Raw genomic sequence first — 16,654 nt, 5'->3', positions numbered from 1 at the left:
CACAGCCTCTTCTTCGAAGTGTACGAGTCTTTCAACCATTCTTCCATCTGCATCAGTTTCTTCCTCTTGTGAGCGACGAACTTTCTCCTGTGATGGAGGAATTTCTTTATTCTTCTCAGTACGCTTTGGAGGCCTTTGGTCCCACTGGGCGTGACAATTTATTTCTCACAAAAATTGCGAGGCATGCCAGGCACGTGATCGTGTCAAAGTTGTGAAATGATCCGACTCCTTTAACCAAACGTTGTATGTCTCAATTCGGTCGTAAGTTCTAACTCCTTCGAAATGGCTCAAAAACGCAAACACAAAATGAGGAATATGAAAAAATTACAGGAGGAATCCATTAACAACATCAAATATAATTATGTTGTTGTGAAATTGGTCAACACTTTTACAAGAAAGTTGAAGGAATATGTAAAACTTCAAATATTTGACTGCTGGAAATTGAAATAAACAGACATAGAATTGAGAAAATTCTTCATGACGTAGCTTTTGTTGGATGTGTTTGTTGTGTTCTTCTTTCTGATACTTCTTCTGCTTTTGTCACACTCCACGGGGGAGTTTCAACCACATTCCACGATCACTCACGTTGGGTCATGGCTCAACTCCTCGTATTGTGCTTTTCTTGTACCAACTGCCTGCAACTTTTGTGGGCTTGGTATCTGTTGGGCTGTGGCTTGGAATTCCATGGGCTTTGGTAAATCTTGTGGGCTTAGCTTATTTTAGGTATAACAATTATGATTAAAAATAAAATGAAAAATATTTTGAAGAATATGAATTGACTGTAACAAAAAAGATATGATATATGATTATTGGGAATATCGTGAAGAAGAAGGTCCCAGAGGGAACCTGTTTACGGGAGAAGGCCCCAGAAGGAGCCAACGATCGTATTTTCATTTTACGTAGGTGCCTAGTTTCTTTCCCAATTTGCAACGATGAGCTAAGACTGATCAGTCGACCACATGAGACAGCTAGTCACTTTCAAGGATTATACTTCACCCAAAACGATAAATGATGGAAAGCTTTATGAATTGACGATTTATGATTAAATTATGCTTACAAATTTATGCTAGCTTATTTTGAATAAAAGTATGATTTTCAATGCATGTGCTTGAATAAGTATTATTTGTTACTTATGTTTACAACGTGTTGAGTCATTAGACTCACTAGGTTTGAATGTTGCAGGTGAAGATGAGATTGAGGAAGACGCTGACGCTTGAGTGGATCGAGTCCGACAGTATACTCTTGAGGGACATTATTTCCCGCATTAGCTTGATAGTTAAATTTTAATGATTTTGTTAAAAGTGATTAGAGATTTTCATGCTTTATTTAGAGGTTTAAATTTTGGAGTATTTTAAAGGTTCACGTATGATGTTAGTGGTTGATGATTTATGTATTTTTATGCATTAGAAACTTTTTAATGTTGAGTTATTTTAAATGAATGATTCAAATTTATGAGTATAAAAGAAAAAAATTAAGTAGGATTTTAAGGTTTAAAAGTGTTTGACGTTTCACCTCCTTTTATTTTCGTTTTTATGGCAAAATATGATTAAACCTTGAGTTTTTATGTTTCTAAATTCATGATTATGATGCACAAAGAGGCTACCATGATAGGGCTTTGGGAAGGGACGTTTTTAAACATGTTAAAGGGTCCACAGATGCATGTACAAGGGCTGGACAGTAGGGATGCAAGAGCTGAACGAAAACTTGGGTTTTAAGGAACTAGGGTTTTGGAATTTGGATACTAGAAGGGCATGGATGTGGGCTGCTGTTGGGGCATGTTCACCTGTCCTAATAGGGTCTAGTCATGGTACTAGACAGGCTAAGGGAAGGCTGGTGCAAGGGCTTAGGCTGGAGCCGTGAGGCTTGGGCGCCCAAGACATGTAAGGATCGGGTTGGGGGGCTGTGGGTTGTAAGCTACTTAAGCTCGATCCAGCAGGGTCTCTAGGGTCGGGCATGGTCATAGGATGGTTGGTGGGCTGGACATGGTGGTTAGAGTGTAGGCTTGAAAGAACTCATGGTTTCTTCAAGTTAGTGTTTTCGAAAAAGGTGCAGAAAAATTTAGTAGGTTGAGGACTTTCCGAGGGTTCTAAACGACTTGAATTGGGTTCAAAAAGGGTTAGTTAGGTGTTAATAAGCTATGGTTCAAGCTTGGTTAAGTTTCGAGTCGATTCGGGATAAAACCGGGATGTAGATTCAAGTTTTAAAACAAATTGGGAAATTAGTTGAGGAGCTTAATTTTACGTCTAAAAAATATTTATGGGCGTATTTTAAGGTGTTATGGTAAGTTTGGATGGATTTAGTTCGTCGTTTTAAAGTCTAATGATAAATTAGGAAAATTAGGGCTTCAGGGACAAAACTGTCATTTTACACCTGAAAAATTTTAGACGTCCTGGCAGTGCCCTGAATACTGTAATGAATGATAAAATGTTTATTTTGAAATTTTTGGGATTTTATGATGAGAAACAATAAATGATAAACGATATGTTGTATGTTTGGTTTAAAAGAAAATGATATTATTGCATGTATTTTTATAAAGTGATTGAAACGAGGAAAAATATTTGGAAAGAAGTGATTTAATTGTGAAGATAAGAAAATGGGGGTTCGTGACTGACTAGGCCCCAGAGGGAGCCCATTTATGGGAGAAGGCCTCAGAGGGAGCCTGGCGATCGAATTTCCATCGAAAGGATATGATGATAAGTAAGGCCAAGGCTTAATTAACGAGTGAGGATGTCGCTGATGTCCCCACCGACTATATGCCAAGGAACATAATGGAAAAGTGGTTAATGTTGCCTCGTCGCCTGGTACTATTGTTACAGCTGAGATTGATCAATCGATCGAATAATGAAATTATGGTCACAATTAACGATCCGAATTCAATAAAAGAGAAATTTATACATATATGATGAAATGAGAAAGGGCATGATGAAAGGAAAAAGGATTTAAAGTTATGCATGTTAATGAAAAGCTATTTTATTAAAAGTATCTTTCACTGTTTCTTATAAACATAAATGTATTATTTGTTATCATGGTTAAGGTTTGCTAAGTCAATAGACTCACTAGGTGTGATCGATGGAGGTAAGCATGATGTTGTTGATGATGGAGGACTAGATGGTTGAACTAGCTGGACTGATGGTGCATATAACCCGATGACATTTTCTAGTTTTCCGCATTAAGATTACTTTAAATATTTTATGACTTTATGCTTTTGAGAGATTTAAGAGTTTATGCTTTATTTTGATAAATGCTTGTTTTAGATTTTTGTTTACGATTTATGGTTTTATGTTTTGCATACGTTCTTTTTGGATTTTCAAATAATAGGTTGATTGGTTTATTTTAAATGCTGCAAAAGTATATTTAAAAATACATATACATATATATATGTGTGTGTGTGTGTGTATATATATGTATAGTATATTTCGGCCGAATGAAAGTATAGGAATAAAAAAAATTTCTAATATATTTTAAAGATAAACGAGTAGTGGACGTTTCACAAATGGTAGAAGACTATGATCTTAAGAGTGAGACTCTCATTGCGTACTGTGATATTTCAAGAAAAAATGACATTTCAAAAAATCCAGTACAATACTCTTGAACAAAAACCACTGACATTAAGCATCATTTTATTCGAGATTTATTATAGAAAGATTTGATTCGTATGGAATTTGTTGGGACTAATAACCAATTGATGGATATATTAACAAAAACATTAGATTTCAAAAGATTTTCCAATCTAAGGAAATCTCTCATCATGTGTGAATTCTGATCACTCACGGATGTTGTCTTGAATGTTACTTAAGACAACACTCAATATGCATGAGCTTTTTAGGACATTAGGAATTATACATCTTTCATTTATTTTGTCCTATGTGAAGTTTGTATGATGCTGGCTAATTTTTTATGTGCTTTCAACTTTTCACTTCTATTTCAATCAACACACTGGGTCATGAGATGTGCTCTGTCTTAGTCACAAAGTACTCCATGATGTGTCTCATGTTAAAAGTGGCTTGAGAAGATTAAGCAATTAAAAAAGAAGGAGGATTCAGTTCTCTATCAGAAGAAAAGAATGGCAAAGATACTTAAGAGAGTCCAAATGAAGACTGTTCTTTTAGTATGAAAGCTATCTCTTCGGAATCAAAAACAGAAATCATAAAAAAAGAAAATGGAAAAAGCTACGTAGAGGAGTCCAATGAATATTGTTCCTCTAGCGTGATAGCTACCACTTCTGGATAAAAATAAAGTGCGAATGGGCTCTGTGTGTGCAGGAAAATCAAATTTTTTTTTTTTGAGATTGGAAGTGCTCTCAGGAGATGTTGCCAGCATTAGTGAAAACATTTCATTTGTGAATACATCACATTCGTGTTATGACATTTCTATTACGTTCTTTTATTTTTTTAGGCATAATTAGGTAATGTATATATATAGATTTGTAATATTTTCTGCTCAGGAGGTTATAAATTTTCAACATGGGAAATTTGGTGAAAAACCCTATTTTTCTAAAAATAAATATTTATGATCTCTGATGATTGAGTGGATTTAAATCGACGTTAGTTAATTATTCTTATAAAAATTTTGGGAAACAATATGCTAGATTATTGCCTTACTTTTGCTGATATTTTTCTAAAATTTTAAAAATTCACCCGTTAAATTTTTGTTACCGCTTGTGAGTTCTGTGCAATCTGTTAAGAGATGAAGGACTACTCTTACGCTAATTTTGTTACCGTTGAACAGATAGTTGTTTAACCCTTGCCTATTAATTTCACTTATTCATATTCTTCTTATATTATTCGCTCAGATGTTTCTTGTATTCTGATTAACTCTCTGCATAAATTCTATTGATTAATCTCACTCTCTCCAAATTTAACAATGACAGGAAAGTGTTTTGACTCTCACGATATTCGAAGTGAGATGAGTTATAAGAAGGATGTTATACCCAATGTGAAAAAACCGGAAGTGGAGATCCATACATCGGCCAAGGAAATTGTTTCCGCACCGGAGATGCCAACTCCTCTTGAAACGATTGCTCCAGGTGAACTCGGGAATGAAATTGATGTTGAAAATCTGCCTGGTTTTTCTGTAGTGAACCAGGTGTTTCCTCCACCGCCTCAAGTCCATTGATCAAAACGCCAAGCGAGATTGTCATATGCTATACCGTTGATATGTGTCGTTTTCACGTATTTTGTGAGTCGTTAAAGCCTTGTTTATGCATATTTTGTTATGTTGATTTGAATTTAGTTGTTTTAAGTCCTATTATGCGTCATGCTCAAATCTTATAGGATTTGGTTTGATTTATAGGTAAGTTGATCAAAAAAAGATGAATTGAGGCAAAAAAATGCGAGCAAGGCGCGCTAGGGCGAGTGAATTTACCTACCCCAACACGAAATTTAAATTAGAATATATACGAGCTAGGTGTGCTGGATGGTTGTTTTTATCCACCCTAGCACGCGTGAGGAAAAGAGTTTGGCCAATTTGCGATACATGAGTACTGGGGCGGGCAATTTCAGCCGCCCCGGCGTGAGTAATAAGAAAAAAACATTGTTTGATTTCTTTCCATTCTTTGATGATATCTACTTAGAAAAGGCCTAGCACATTTTTTTAGAGGAGGATCAGTTTTTATCAGTAGGGGAGAGCTGCCGCATACAAGGAGAAAACAACTAGAGTTAAGGAAACTTGAAGAATTCGAGATTTTCGAGCAGTATGTCTTCCGTTATTCAATTACTCTAGTATTTTTAGTTTAAGAACTTCCATTTAATTATTTTTTTTGCATATTTTAGTATAGATTTTAGTAGCTAAACTCGTTTTATTGTTGGGATTCAAGGGGATCCTACCTCGAACGGTTGTTTTAATAAATTTAATCATCGACTTTTGCTTTATTCTTTATTATATTATTATTCTTCCTTGAATTATTGATGTCTAGCTAACTTTGATAATATTTTATATTGCGATTGAGTTAGAGAGAATAAGTTGCAATAGGAAAACAAATATAATCAGTGAATTTACAATTTGCATAGGCATATGAAATTGAATGCACGTTGATAGTCACAGTCCAATAGGTCAAAAGTTAGGAGATTCCATAAATCGTGCATGCAATTCACCTTTGATGACGTTTAATTATTTCATTATGTCAAATTAGTTTAATATAACTTGAGAAAGTGTATTAATTATTTTGGGAATCTTGTCAAATGAAACGAACAATGGTGGAGATTAAGTGTTGAAAATAGCGAGGGTAGGTGAACCAAGATTCCCAACAAATTTATTTCCCGTTTGATATAAACATTCATTTATATTGCTTAGTTAATAGTTGGCTAGTTAGTTAATTAAATTCCAGTTGTAAATATATCATTGCAAATTATCGTTTGCTAAAGAATATATAATTGAAAATATTATTTGTGTTTTACAGTCTGGGTGGAATGATATCCGTATTTTTTTAAACTATATTATAACTTGCATTATGCACTTGCGATCACTTTGAGCTTGAATTTTTAAATAATTTTTACTGGGATTTTTTGTGCAAGAAAATTTTGATCAAGTTTTTGGCACATTTGTCCGGGACTGTTAATTCACAATTTTATATTAAGGTATTTATTTTAGTATTATTTTTTATTTCATTTTTCTTGATCTGATACCTCGTTGTTATTCTAAATATCTCTTTCGATGTATGGCAACATCACTTGACGTCAAATTTGAGCAGTTTGATCCTGAGATCGAAAGAACTTTTCGCAGAATAAGACAACAATATCGAATCAAAGACATAATGGACAGGAACGAACATGAAGAGGAGCATAATGAAGAGCAACGCATCGAGGAGCCAAGACGCATACCCATATTAGAGTATGCACAACCTTCCCTGGACGGGAGACGCCCAAGCATAGTAAGACCGACTGTGCGGGCAAATAAGTTTGAAATCAAGTCAGCCATCATCCAATTATTCAGAATACGGTCCAATTAGGGTAAAATGCACTGGATGAGCCCCAACACTCACATAGCGGATTTTCATGAAATTTACGATATTTTAAGCACAATAGAGTTTCTGATGATGTTATTCATTTACTCTTATTCTCTTTTTCATTAAAAGACAAAGGTAAAGTTTGGTTGAATCGTCTGCTTGTAGATTCAATAACAACTTGTGAAGCCATGGCCGAGGCATTCCTCATTCAATATTTTCCTCCATTGAAGACCATGAAGTTGCGAGCTGACATTACTACCTTCGCCCAATTTGAGCAGGAGTCACTCTATGAAGCATGAGAGCGCTACAAGGATTTACTGTGGAGATGCCCACATCATGAGTTGCATCTTAGATTAGTAGTACAAACTTGGGATACAATTATGTATTTATAAATATGGTATCAAGGGTTGATAAAAAAATAACAGAGTTTGCACACAAATACACACAAAAAGTTCACCAAAATTATCCCCCCTTCCAGGAAACCTTTCAGCCACCTTAAAGAATTTTGAGAAAAATTTCGGCCAAGAGTAGCTTCCGCCGCCGGCTCTGCACCGACTCCGGATTTCCAAAATTTTGGGGTTCCCACTCTCAACTCCAAATTTTTTGCGATTACTAGTGCAATCCAAACAAAGAACACAGTCTCTAGACGATCAAAATGCATATATCCATTCGGAAGGAGATATAAGAAGGGCCATGTCTGCTAATCTCGGATTGGTTTAGAGACCATGTTTAAAATGCACAGGTATACAATCTAAATACCCTAATGATGTTTGAATAATATACGACACTTAAAAAACGTTTCGAGCGTCGAAACTAAAAATTTAAATTTCTCGTACACCAACAATACAGTATAGCTAGCTAGCATCCTTTCTAACACATATTCTTTATTTGTCCTTTCTAACACATTCTTTATTTGGTTAACCTTTATTCCTTACAGTTCATAGCTATGGTACTGCTGCTGTATACCATTCCGAGCGGACCATATTTGAGCAGGGCACTATTACCTTCCACGTTTGAAGGTAAGATCCTAGGTAACGAAAATGTGGGACAACTTGAAATGTAAGTCTCCACTGATTTTCCCAACATTTTTCCTCAAAACTGACAGTTGAAGCTAGTAGTTGCTGTGATTATTCTGTCAATCTGCATCATACTGAAAACTGAAAGCCGTAGCTTCTATACTAAACCGTAGATTCCAGAAATGCACAAGATTGTTTGCAAATTTTCACTGCCACTTCCAAGAAAAAATTTAATTTGATGTGGAAGATTTAGTTTGAATTCACTAAAAAGCTTGAATTTTTCTGAATCTTCTTTGGCTGGTTGTCAGCAGGTTATCGTATCCATCGCCACTCGATTAAGAACCGTTGTTGAAGTATGGTGACTATGATTTTGCGTTTGATCAACTTGTTCTGGAATGATACTAATCAAAGATAGAGAGAAAACAAGGAAGTGCCAATCTGGATTCATCAAAGATAATGAATCAAGTTATTGTTTTATTTCTTCACACTTTAACAGCTTATAAATCTTCAGCATTTTCTCATATAATATAGTCCATAGTTTAAGGGATACCATGTACATGTGTAAATACGCATTCCATGATCAAATAACACTTTCGATTAAAAATTATTATCAGAATCAATGTCACGTCTTTGATTAGCGTACAATTATTGGGAAAAGAGCAATAAATTTGTCTCGCTGAGAATGCAACCAAAACATAATGGTTGAGAACTATGATACGGTTCAAAATATTTGAATCGCGCTATAATCAATTTATCAGTAGTTATTTTTTTGGTAAAATGGCATACTTCAGATACCACGGCTGGCCATTTCCTCCTCCGCAATTGTCAAGATTTACACACATCATATCAAAATATAACAGCCTCAATGTCTTCCTATAATGCTGCTTAAAACCATTTTGACAATTTGAAACTTCTACATTTATTTAGATTGTACAAATATATTCCTGCCATACGGGTAATTAAGACAAGAATAATCGTAAGATGATCAACAAACCATGGTTTCAGCTAACAACGTAAATGAGTTCGACGCAAAAACCGACAAAATCCAACACCCTCACCCTAACTTCACCCCAATGTTGTAATGAAAAATAAAATATACAAAAAAGACACGTCCAAAAAGTTGAATCTACCTCGTGAATCGTATCAAACAACTTCTACAACTGATTATGTAAACAAGATCATATCCACCTTATCTCACATAAAACTACATTCTGGAAAAAAACAACTGTAAATATCAATTTTTCACCTATATTACAACCAAATGCAAAATCTTTACACTCCAATTACAGATAAAAGCTTTAAAGCTACAATCTTGGAGAAAGAATTCATCTTGGTTTCTGATATACATCTGATTTTCACTTGTTGGTCAACTCTAACCAATGTTAAAAGTATAATTTCTGTAAACATCACTTCCAGCTTCTCTTTGGCCTGAAATTTTCGTATAAAAAAACGAAATAACTACGTTTATTAAGTTATGAGGCAGAAGTTCACTATCATCCTCATTATAGTCAAATACTTTTTAAAGAATGAAGATAATGTTTATACTTCCGACTCTTCTGTTGTTGGCGCCAGTAGCAGGCGAGGGCTCCAAATGCGCAGCTTGCAACAGCAATGGCCAAAGCAGCTCCAACAGGCACTGTAACTGCGTGTGCTGAGGATGTTATATCATCAGCTGGTAATATGTTAGTCTTGTCTAAAACAAGTTCCTTATCCTTGTATAGGGATACAAGTGTCTTTCCGTAATAGTCGACCAAAAACCTATAAACCTCGTCTTGATCCCATTTGACCCCATTTTCATCAACATCCTTTGTAGTTTTCGTATGATAGCAGGAAGGACAAAGTTGTCGTGGAGGCCATATCAATTTCGGGAATTCAGGGTCACCGGTATCTTCTTTTGCTTCTTCCTTCATAAGTCTCTCATTAACTTTGTTGTGTGCATCCCACAACCAAAGGGCGAAATCACGAGCTTTCTTGAAAGGATTGGTAACACTGCAAAGTTTAATTCATATGCTTATATGTAGTATTTTCTATAGCAAAATTAGTATGTAAGGTCACACTGGACTTGCCTTGAACACATGTCATGAAAATGCTGCCGGCATTCTTGACAGAGAAAGAAACTATGAATAAAATCGCAGATAGCTGCAAATGCAGCGTGACTTTCTCCATCGCCAACTCGTACAGAAAGTGAGTGCAATAAAACCCATAATCCACAACTGCAAAGGTAACAGAAATATCAGTTACGCCTGCTACTACAACTTCAAAGGTGTCACCATTTTGATTGCCGTTTAATTAATCATAGTGTAGCTTTAATGGACCAGAGACCAGTTAAAATCAGGTATATTCCATGAAACATCTAGCGGAAAACGTTATGTGAAATGCTGGTTCCAGGTTTGATTGGCATGACATTTACAAGATGTTCTTCAGGATAAACCAGCATCATCTTAGTTACATTCGAAGCTACAGGTAACATGCATTCTATTCATGCATTGAAACAGTTTACTTTTAAGCAAAAGACAGAATGCTAAGGGCCAATAAAGAATATCCAAGGAAAAAAATCTCTCAAAACAAGAACCAAGGGGCTTGATTCTCAAACACATCCACGCCAACACAATGTTTAATATCCGAGTTAATTGCCTGTGTAATTATCAAAATTCTCAGCACTAGATCAACAAAATCAGAAAAAAGCGGATACTCGAGAAATTGATTATGAATGTGCCTTACCTAAAACCTCTAGTATCGTTCTTGCTGCCACGACAAAACATCTACAAGGAAAATCCAAATGTCGATAGGAATCAGTTAGTTGCTGATTCATTTATAAGAGAGAATCACACCGATTCATTTAAAGACCGAAAATTAAATTCATATTTTTACAGAGAAAACCATATCTGGGGAAGTGATTTACTGGAAATCAAACAGGTAACAAGGAAATCAAAATAAACATCATCCCTTAGGGTATATAAACAATGACATTCATCTTGGTGTCTACTTACACGTCGTGTACAAGAATTTTATTAAGTTTATATCCTCTTATGGATATGATTTAAACTACAAGACACACTATTTAAGAGAAAAAAAAAATTTGAATTATGATGCATTCTTTCTTACACATTTCCATGAAATTTCCGTGAGAAAAGTGAATTTCCCCACATTCAGCTAATGGACTTGCAAAACACATCAAGAAGAGCGTAGAATAACCGACATACATACCCAATAACCACGGGGAACATCATTTCCACATATCTGATAATTCCCAAGGACATCTTTCTTTTCACCACTTGCAGCTTCCTTTGTTTTAACTGAAAAGTCGTCAAAATCAACTAGTATTTGTGAAGTTCCCTTCCGGCACCTATGATTGAAATTCGAATTAAAAGGAATGTTGCAAATAAATAACCAATATAAAAGGAGAAAAAAAAGGAACCCGCCTTCTTGATGGGTGATGGACCACCAAAAGTTGAAAGAATCTTATAAGCGATGCTTGAGTCTCTAATTTGATCATCTGACAATTATTAATGAATAAGAGAGCTAATCAGTAAACAAGTTAGTTGATGAAGTCAGAGGTGAGCAAAAAACCAAAGTGACGTATATATGCACCTTGTGTTTCAAAATGATATCTAAAGCAGTGGATGTTGCCTCCTCAATATCATATATAGCACGTGCTATCTTTTACAAGAAATACGTGACAGCAAGTCAGAAAGGTACGTGATAATGTAATTTTAAGTGTTCAGATATAGTCAACTGTTCAGAACATGAGCTCAGAAGTACCTGTCCAGGATCTGAAGCATTTCTCTGAAGATGCTCATTCTCATATTTCGAATCATCCAAGCTATATGAGCTGTATCGTAAAGCAACATATGTTAAAAGAACAAATACAAATCAATTTGAAGCTAATATTTGTCTAGTAATGCATCAATTGACAGACTAATAGAAGCACAGGAATAATTTGATATCACAGAAGAAAAAAATTAACAAATAAATCAGGGTCTCTTATAGTGAAACCACTCATGCACCTTATGTTTTACAACCCCCAACTTGAGTGATTAGTGTAAAAGTCAGAAAACATGGGGGTCATATTTCCACTGACAAAAGCAAGAAGTAAAAGCAAACATATATTGTACCTATTCATCTTCTTATTGATCCAATTTAGCAACCGATCAGCTGTCCGCATATCTTCAACATAATATATTTCGCTCTTATCTTGCTTTGGGCCCCAACTCCCAGACACAAACTTAGAAGGTGGACCCCATAAAAGCATAGGGTAGTGATCAACAGAGAACTTACTACAAAGGTCAGTATTCACCTGTGTTGCCAAGAAAATAAGAAGAAGAAACCATAATAAGATGACAGAGGCTGTTCACTACCAGGTAAATTAGCACTCTGTCCTAGAATGCTCCTTTCAGTAGTACAAAGTCAAACTGTCTAAGCAACTTTATATGGAGCATAGTTAAAAAAATTGAACGGACAAGCCAAGGTTTGTAAAATGCTTGCTTAGGCACAGGTCTTTTGTAAAACATGCACATCGGCTGTCCTAAAAAACCTGATGCTCGCTTCAAAGGTTGCCCTCACAGTATGGCAAGGATTGTGAATTCAAAATGACAAGTGATATATTAGCACTCATAATTCCTGGTATATCAAATAATATTTCTTTTCTATGCTTGTAGAATAGTTTGCTAATTACATATTGGACATCATGCAACAAACTTCCTTTACACATAAATATTCGGTAATATCATGCGTAGATATGTCTCGCTTCAACGAGGCGCAAATTCGCTGTATACCTTGACCGCTGAGCACTCATATATCTTTAATAACAATTATCAGGATTACTAGTTTTTATTTTAAATCAACATTATAAAATAAACTCAAAAGATATCCAAAGTTTAACATTGTATCTATACTTCTAATGTTAAATGCTAAATGTCGGCTAGTCTTGTTAACAGCACAAATGCCATTATCAATTGCAGAATCGAAGTAGCAATGGATGTGAGTGTTTTGCATAAGTTTGTCTATCTGCACGCATTTCTGCTTGCAAGTTTTCAACGGAATATACACAAGATTCACGACCACTCTTAAGAAAGCAGAGAATTTTCTTATTAAATTTATGAACTCCAAAGTAAAAAAAAAAAAAATAATTCACTCTGCTCTCCTTGGAACTAAAAACAAGGTGAGAAAAATTGCAACTCCATACAATAAAATAGGAGCCACCAAATTATGCACACATGCTCTCTGACTCTATATCAGCTTGTTCGCCAAATGGCTATTAAACACGGGCCCACCATACTCCCTTGCTCCACTATGGAAAGTAATATTGTTTTATCAATGAAAGATGTGGATATCTAAATATTTTTGCAAAAATAGTGGTTGGGATTCCTTTTTTATTCTTTTCCGGCTCTTGTTGTGATTCTTCCCAGGCACATGTACCTTAATAGGTGTCAAACCATATTTGGTAATACAAAAATTGATATTTAAAATATAAACACAGACGTGACATTGTTGATTACCATTTAAAGAATGCTCACTTACCAACAGAGCATAAAACACCTAACCTAGCTCAACAAATAGCTGAATTCTCTCAATCTTGAAGAAATAGGGAAGCATAACATGAGTACCTTCAAGGCACAATCTACTCTAGTCATCAATATGATCCCTGGATGGACTGCATCCGCCCCATTAAAAAGTTTTGCAACTTTCTCATATTGTGGCTGCCCAAGTTGAAAATTTCAATGAGAAACATAGCAACGAGATGGAATATAACCACCTAAGTAGAATCCAAACATACCTTGTAATTTCTGCAAGCAGGACACCTGAAAAATAAAGATAGAACTATTTTATGAGCAAAGTCCAAACAAATTATGAGGTCAACGATTGATTTATCCCTTTTTCTAAAAATGAATAACATAAATTTTAAAGTCTACCAATTCTCATGCGCAACTGATTCTGGCACAAATGTGTAGGGAATTGATTTACTTTGTTTAATTGAATTGATCAAGATTATAAAATCTTTTCAGTAATGGACATCAATTATCAATGCAGAAACAAGCACAACTAATATGAAGAGAAATTTGATACGAATAAACGATGTGAGATTTAAGGTGGTTCGCCATTAAAGGAACTTTTATTGATTGATTCCACCAAAGGCACTTTTATTGATTGATTCATACGTGTGATACAAGGCAGTACAATGTATAATTCACTCTTGTTTCTTCTTCTCAACTTACAAGAAACATTGTTGAATGTATGTGTATTCTCTATTACCTCTCACTTTTTGATACTGCAAAACCACTAAGGTCCATTTTATGTTTTAGCAATTGAATCTTGTCCAATTTCGTGGATTTAAGAAAACGGAAAAAGAAAATTCCCCCACATAAGATCTATTCTTTCAATTGGGTTTTATCTCAAACCATTAGCTCAGGGCGTTACTTCCCCTCTCAGTATTTACATTGTCAATTTTGTTAAACATAGTACATCATTAGCTCAATTTTCTCAAACTTCCCAACGTCCATCAAAAGGAAAAAAGAAACTTCCTAGTCACTAACACTTCTAATCGCAATTCTCCCACATTATGACATTTCACCTCTCAAAAGAGCTTCATCTTCCATTGAGAACAACACCAATATACTAGATCATACTGGAAAAAGCATATGTCCAGAGAACATACCATTTCACGGCCTCCGAAGAATCACTATTTTCCATCTGACCAAGATTTTTACATCATAACAATCCTCACATATAAACAAATACATACATATTACAAAGACATAACAAACCTCACCCCTTGTCCCTTAACAAGGATTTAAGTATTGCACAAAAAAGAAGTAACTTTACCACTTAGCAAAGAACTCAACAACCGCAAAATTTGCTGGGGTCTCCTTAAGCACGGCATCGAAATTCGAGGGGTTCAATTCAACCGCAAGATCTGGTTTTTCAGCTTTATCATCGTCGATCGATCGCAAAATAGAACGAGATCCGATCGAAGCTGTAGCTGAAATCGAACTCGCGCATGATGATGAAAGAATAAAGAAAATGACTGCAATCACTGAAGACATGGAACTAAACGATCGTATAAGCAGTATTTCTCCCCGTATAACGATGTTCTGCAACGAGGGTTTTGGGAGGGAAGAACAGTGTGTCGTTTTACGTATGGTGATCCGCCGTTTCGCTGGTGAACCAAAAGCGGCGCGTGGTGCACCAACCGTAATGTTCAGGCAGCGTAGTTAAATTGCAGTGCGGTCGGAAAAGTATAAATAGGGAGAAAAGTGGAGTAAATTAAAAAAAATTATTTTATATTATTTATGTTTCTTAGTTCAAAAATTTTTTTAATGAATCATGGCATCAAATATTTTTTATAAATTAATTTTCTTATTACAAAATTATTGACACCTGAAAATATTTAAATTTGAAAATCCTATTACATCATTTAAACACAAATATAGTATAAGCATGGAACCATGAATTCTAAATTTATGGATTTCAAATATATTCAATCATATTTTGGTAGTTTTAGATAAATGAGACCATCAATTTCAGATTTATCATTTGCATGTTTAAGTAACATTGTTAATTAGGAAGGATTTCAAGTTCACCAAATAATTAATTCTATTTTTTGTAACTAATATATAAATAAATAGTATATGGATTTAATATTTCATCTATTGTTTCATTGTTAACACTAAAACTATAATGAATTTCAAATCTATAATTGTTGCATATTTTTCGCTCGCAAGTGCACAGTTGTCAAGTTTTAATATATAAGAGTAAAATATTGTTCCCACGAGGAGTATATATGTAAAAACATATCAGTGCTTGTAATTAAAATAGTCACAACTTTATTTAGAAGAATCAATAAAAGTTTGGTCTATTTAACACGAATTAATTACAAATAAATAGTAACCGAATCATGGAATTGAGAAAAAATATCAATGATAGAAAATATCTAGAGGAGTGATTTCACTTAGTTTCCAAAATAATTTTTCATTATTGCATTTATATTCATTAATTTCAGTTATTTAATGGCCAAGACCACATAATTATTTTATTCCTTCTTTCCTGAGTGACAAATAAAATGTATCATTCTGACTTCGATTCAATGATTCATAATAAGAATCTAAGTTCAAATGATATATGCAAACGATGATCTTACCTAGGCCTCGCTAAAGTTATATGTCTTCCGAACAATATAAACATTTAACGATGTGTCTCCAATGATCCATAATTCTAGTCCCTCTCCCGAGTTGTAGAATTAATCAGATAACAAAAAATTTATGGCCAGTAAATTAAAAGCGATGAGAACTAGAAAGCACAATTAAACCAAAGGGAGTTCAATCATATAAACAACTGAGTCAAAATTATTATGTCAACAAAGCTACGTCATCCTCTAGAATGGAAAAGATAGTTCATGACGGAATCTAAACAAAAACGACGAATGTTTGAAAGTTTAGACATCTCAACACACGAAATAAAAAAGGCGAAAGATTAAATAGCAAATTAGAAGTGGTGTTTATGTCCCTATATTCGTTGTTCTTTGTGTTTACGATCAATCCTTGTGCTCCAGATCGTCTCCAAGCGTATACTCTCGTCTCTCACGTTTTTTCTCTGCGAAAACGGCTGCTTCCTTCTGAAACTATCTTTTCTTTTTATGCATTGTTCGTCCTGTGAGTTAAAGCCCATTTGTTGATTCACACAGGCACTAGCGCCGCGG

At 34.8% G+C, this 16,654-nt stretch overlaps 1 protein-coding gene and 1 pseudogene across 4 annotated transcripts; both read right to left on the bottom strand.

Moving 5' to 3' along the window:
* Positions 1–7,187: 7,187 nt before the first annotated feature.
* On the bottom strand, positions 7,188–7,286 carry LOC142523553 (small nucleolar RNA R71; annotated as a pseudogene).
* Positions 7,287–9,070: 1,784 nt separating this feature from the next.
* Positions 9,071–15,207, bottom strand: LOC142521697 (sulfhydryl oxidase 2-like). Of its 4 annotated transcripts, none has more exons than XM_075624832.1 (12): positions 14,782–15,207; positions 13,736–13,760; positions 13,566–13,658; positions 12,075–12,256; positions 11,722–11,791; positions 11,551–11,619; positions 11,382–11,455; positions 11,167–11,305; positions 10,681–10,721; positions 10,026–10,172; positions 9,505–9,948; positions 9,071–9,387 (listed from the first exon to the last, which is right to left on the bottom strand). In XM_075624832.1, exons 1-12 carry the CDS (start codon positions 15,000–15,002, stop codon positions 9,366–9,368), a joined length of 1,527 nt encoding a protein of 508 aa, XP_075480947.1. In that variant the 5' UTR covers positions 15,003–15,207; the 3' UTR covers positions 9,071–9,365. The 4 variants fall into 4 exon arrangements, with proteins under 4 accessions (XP_075480947.1, XP_075480948.1, XP_075480949.1 ...); XM_075624833.1 differs by adding an exon at positions 14,615–14,649 and having other exon boundaries at positions 9,071–9,948; positions 14,782–14,920; XM_075624834.1 differs by adding an exon at positions 14,615–14,678 and having other exon boundaries at positions 9,071–9,948; positions 14,782–14,917.
* Positions 15,208–16,654: the final 1,447 nt, after the last annotated feature.

This window comes from Primulina tabacum, chromosome 13 (assembly GCF_025594145.1).
Source record: "Primulina tabacum isolate GXHZ01 chromosome 13, ASM2559414v2, whole genome shotgun sequence".
NCBI classification, from domain to species: Eukaryota; Viridiplantae; Streptophyta; class Magnoliopsida; order Lamiales; family Gesneriaceae; genus Primulina; species Primulina tabacum.
This window is presented reverse-complemented; position numbering and strand designations above follow the sequence as displayed.

Bases quoted from the DNA above. Each gene is read 5' to 3' on its own strand.
- LOC142521697 (XM_075624831.1), bottom strand. From the start codon at position 15,002: ATGTCTTCAGTGATTGCAGTCATTTTCTTTATTCTTTCATCATCATGC. The intron at 13,761-14,781 runs GTAAAGTTACTT...TTTATTTTTCAG, and splicing joins GTTGAGTTCTTTGCTAAGTG to GTGTCCTGCTTGCAGAAATT. The intron at 9,949-10,025 runs GCAAGTCCAGTG...TAAACTTTGCAG, and splicing joins TTTCATGACATGTGTTCAAG to TGTTACCAATCCTTTCAAGA.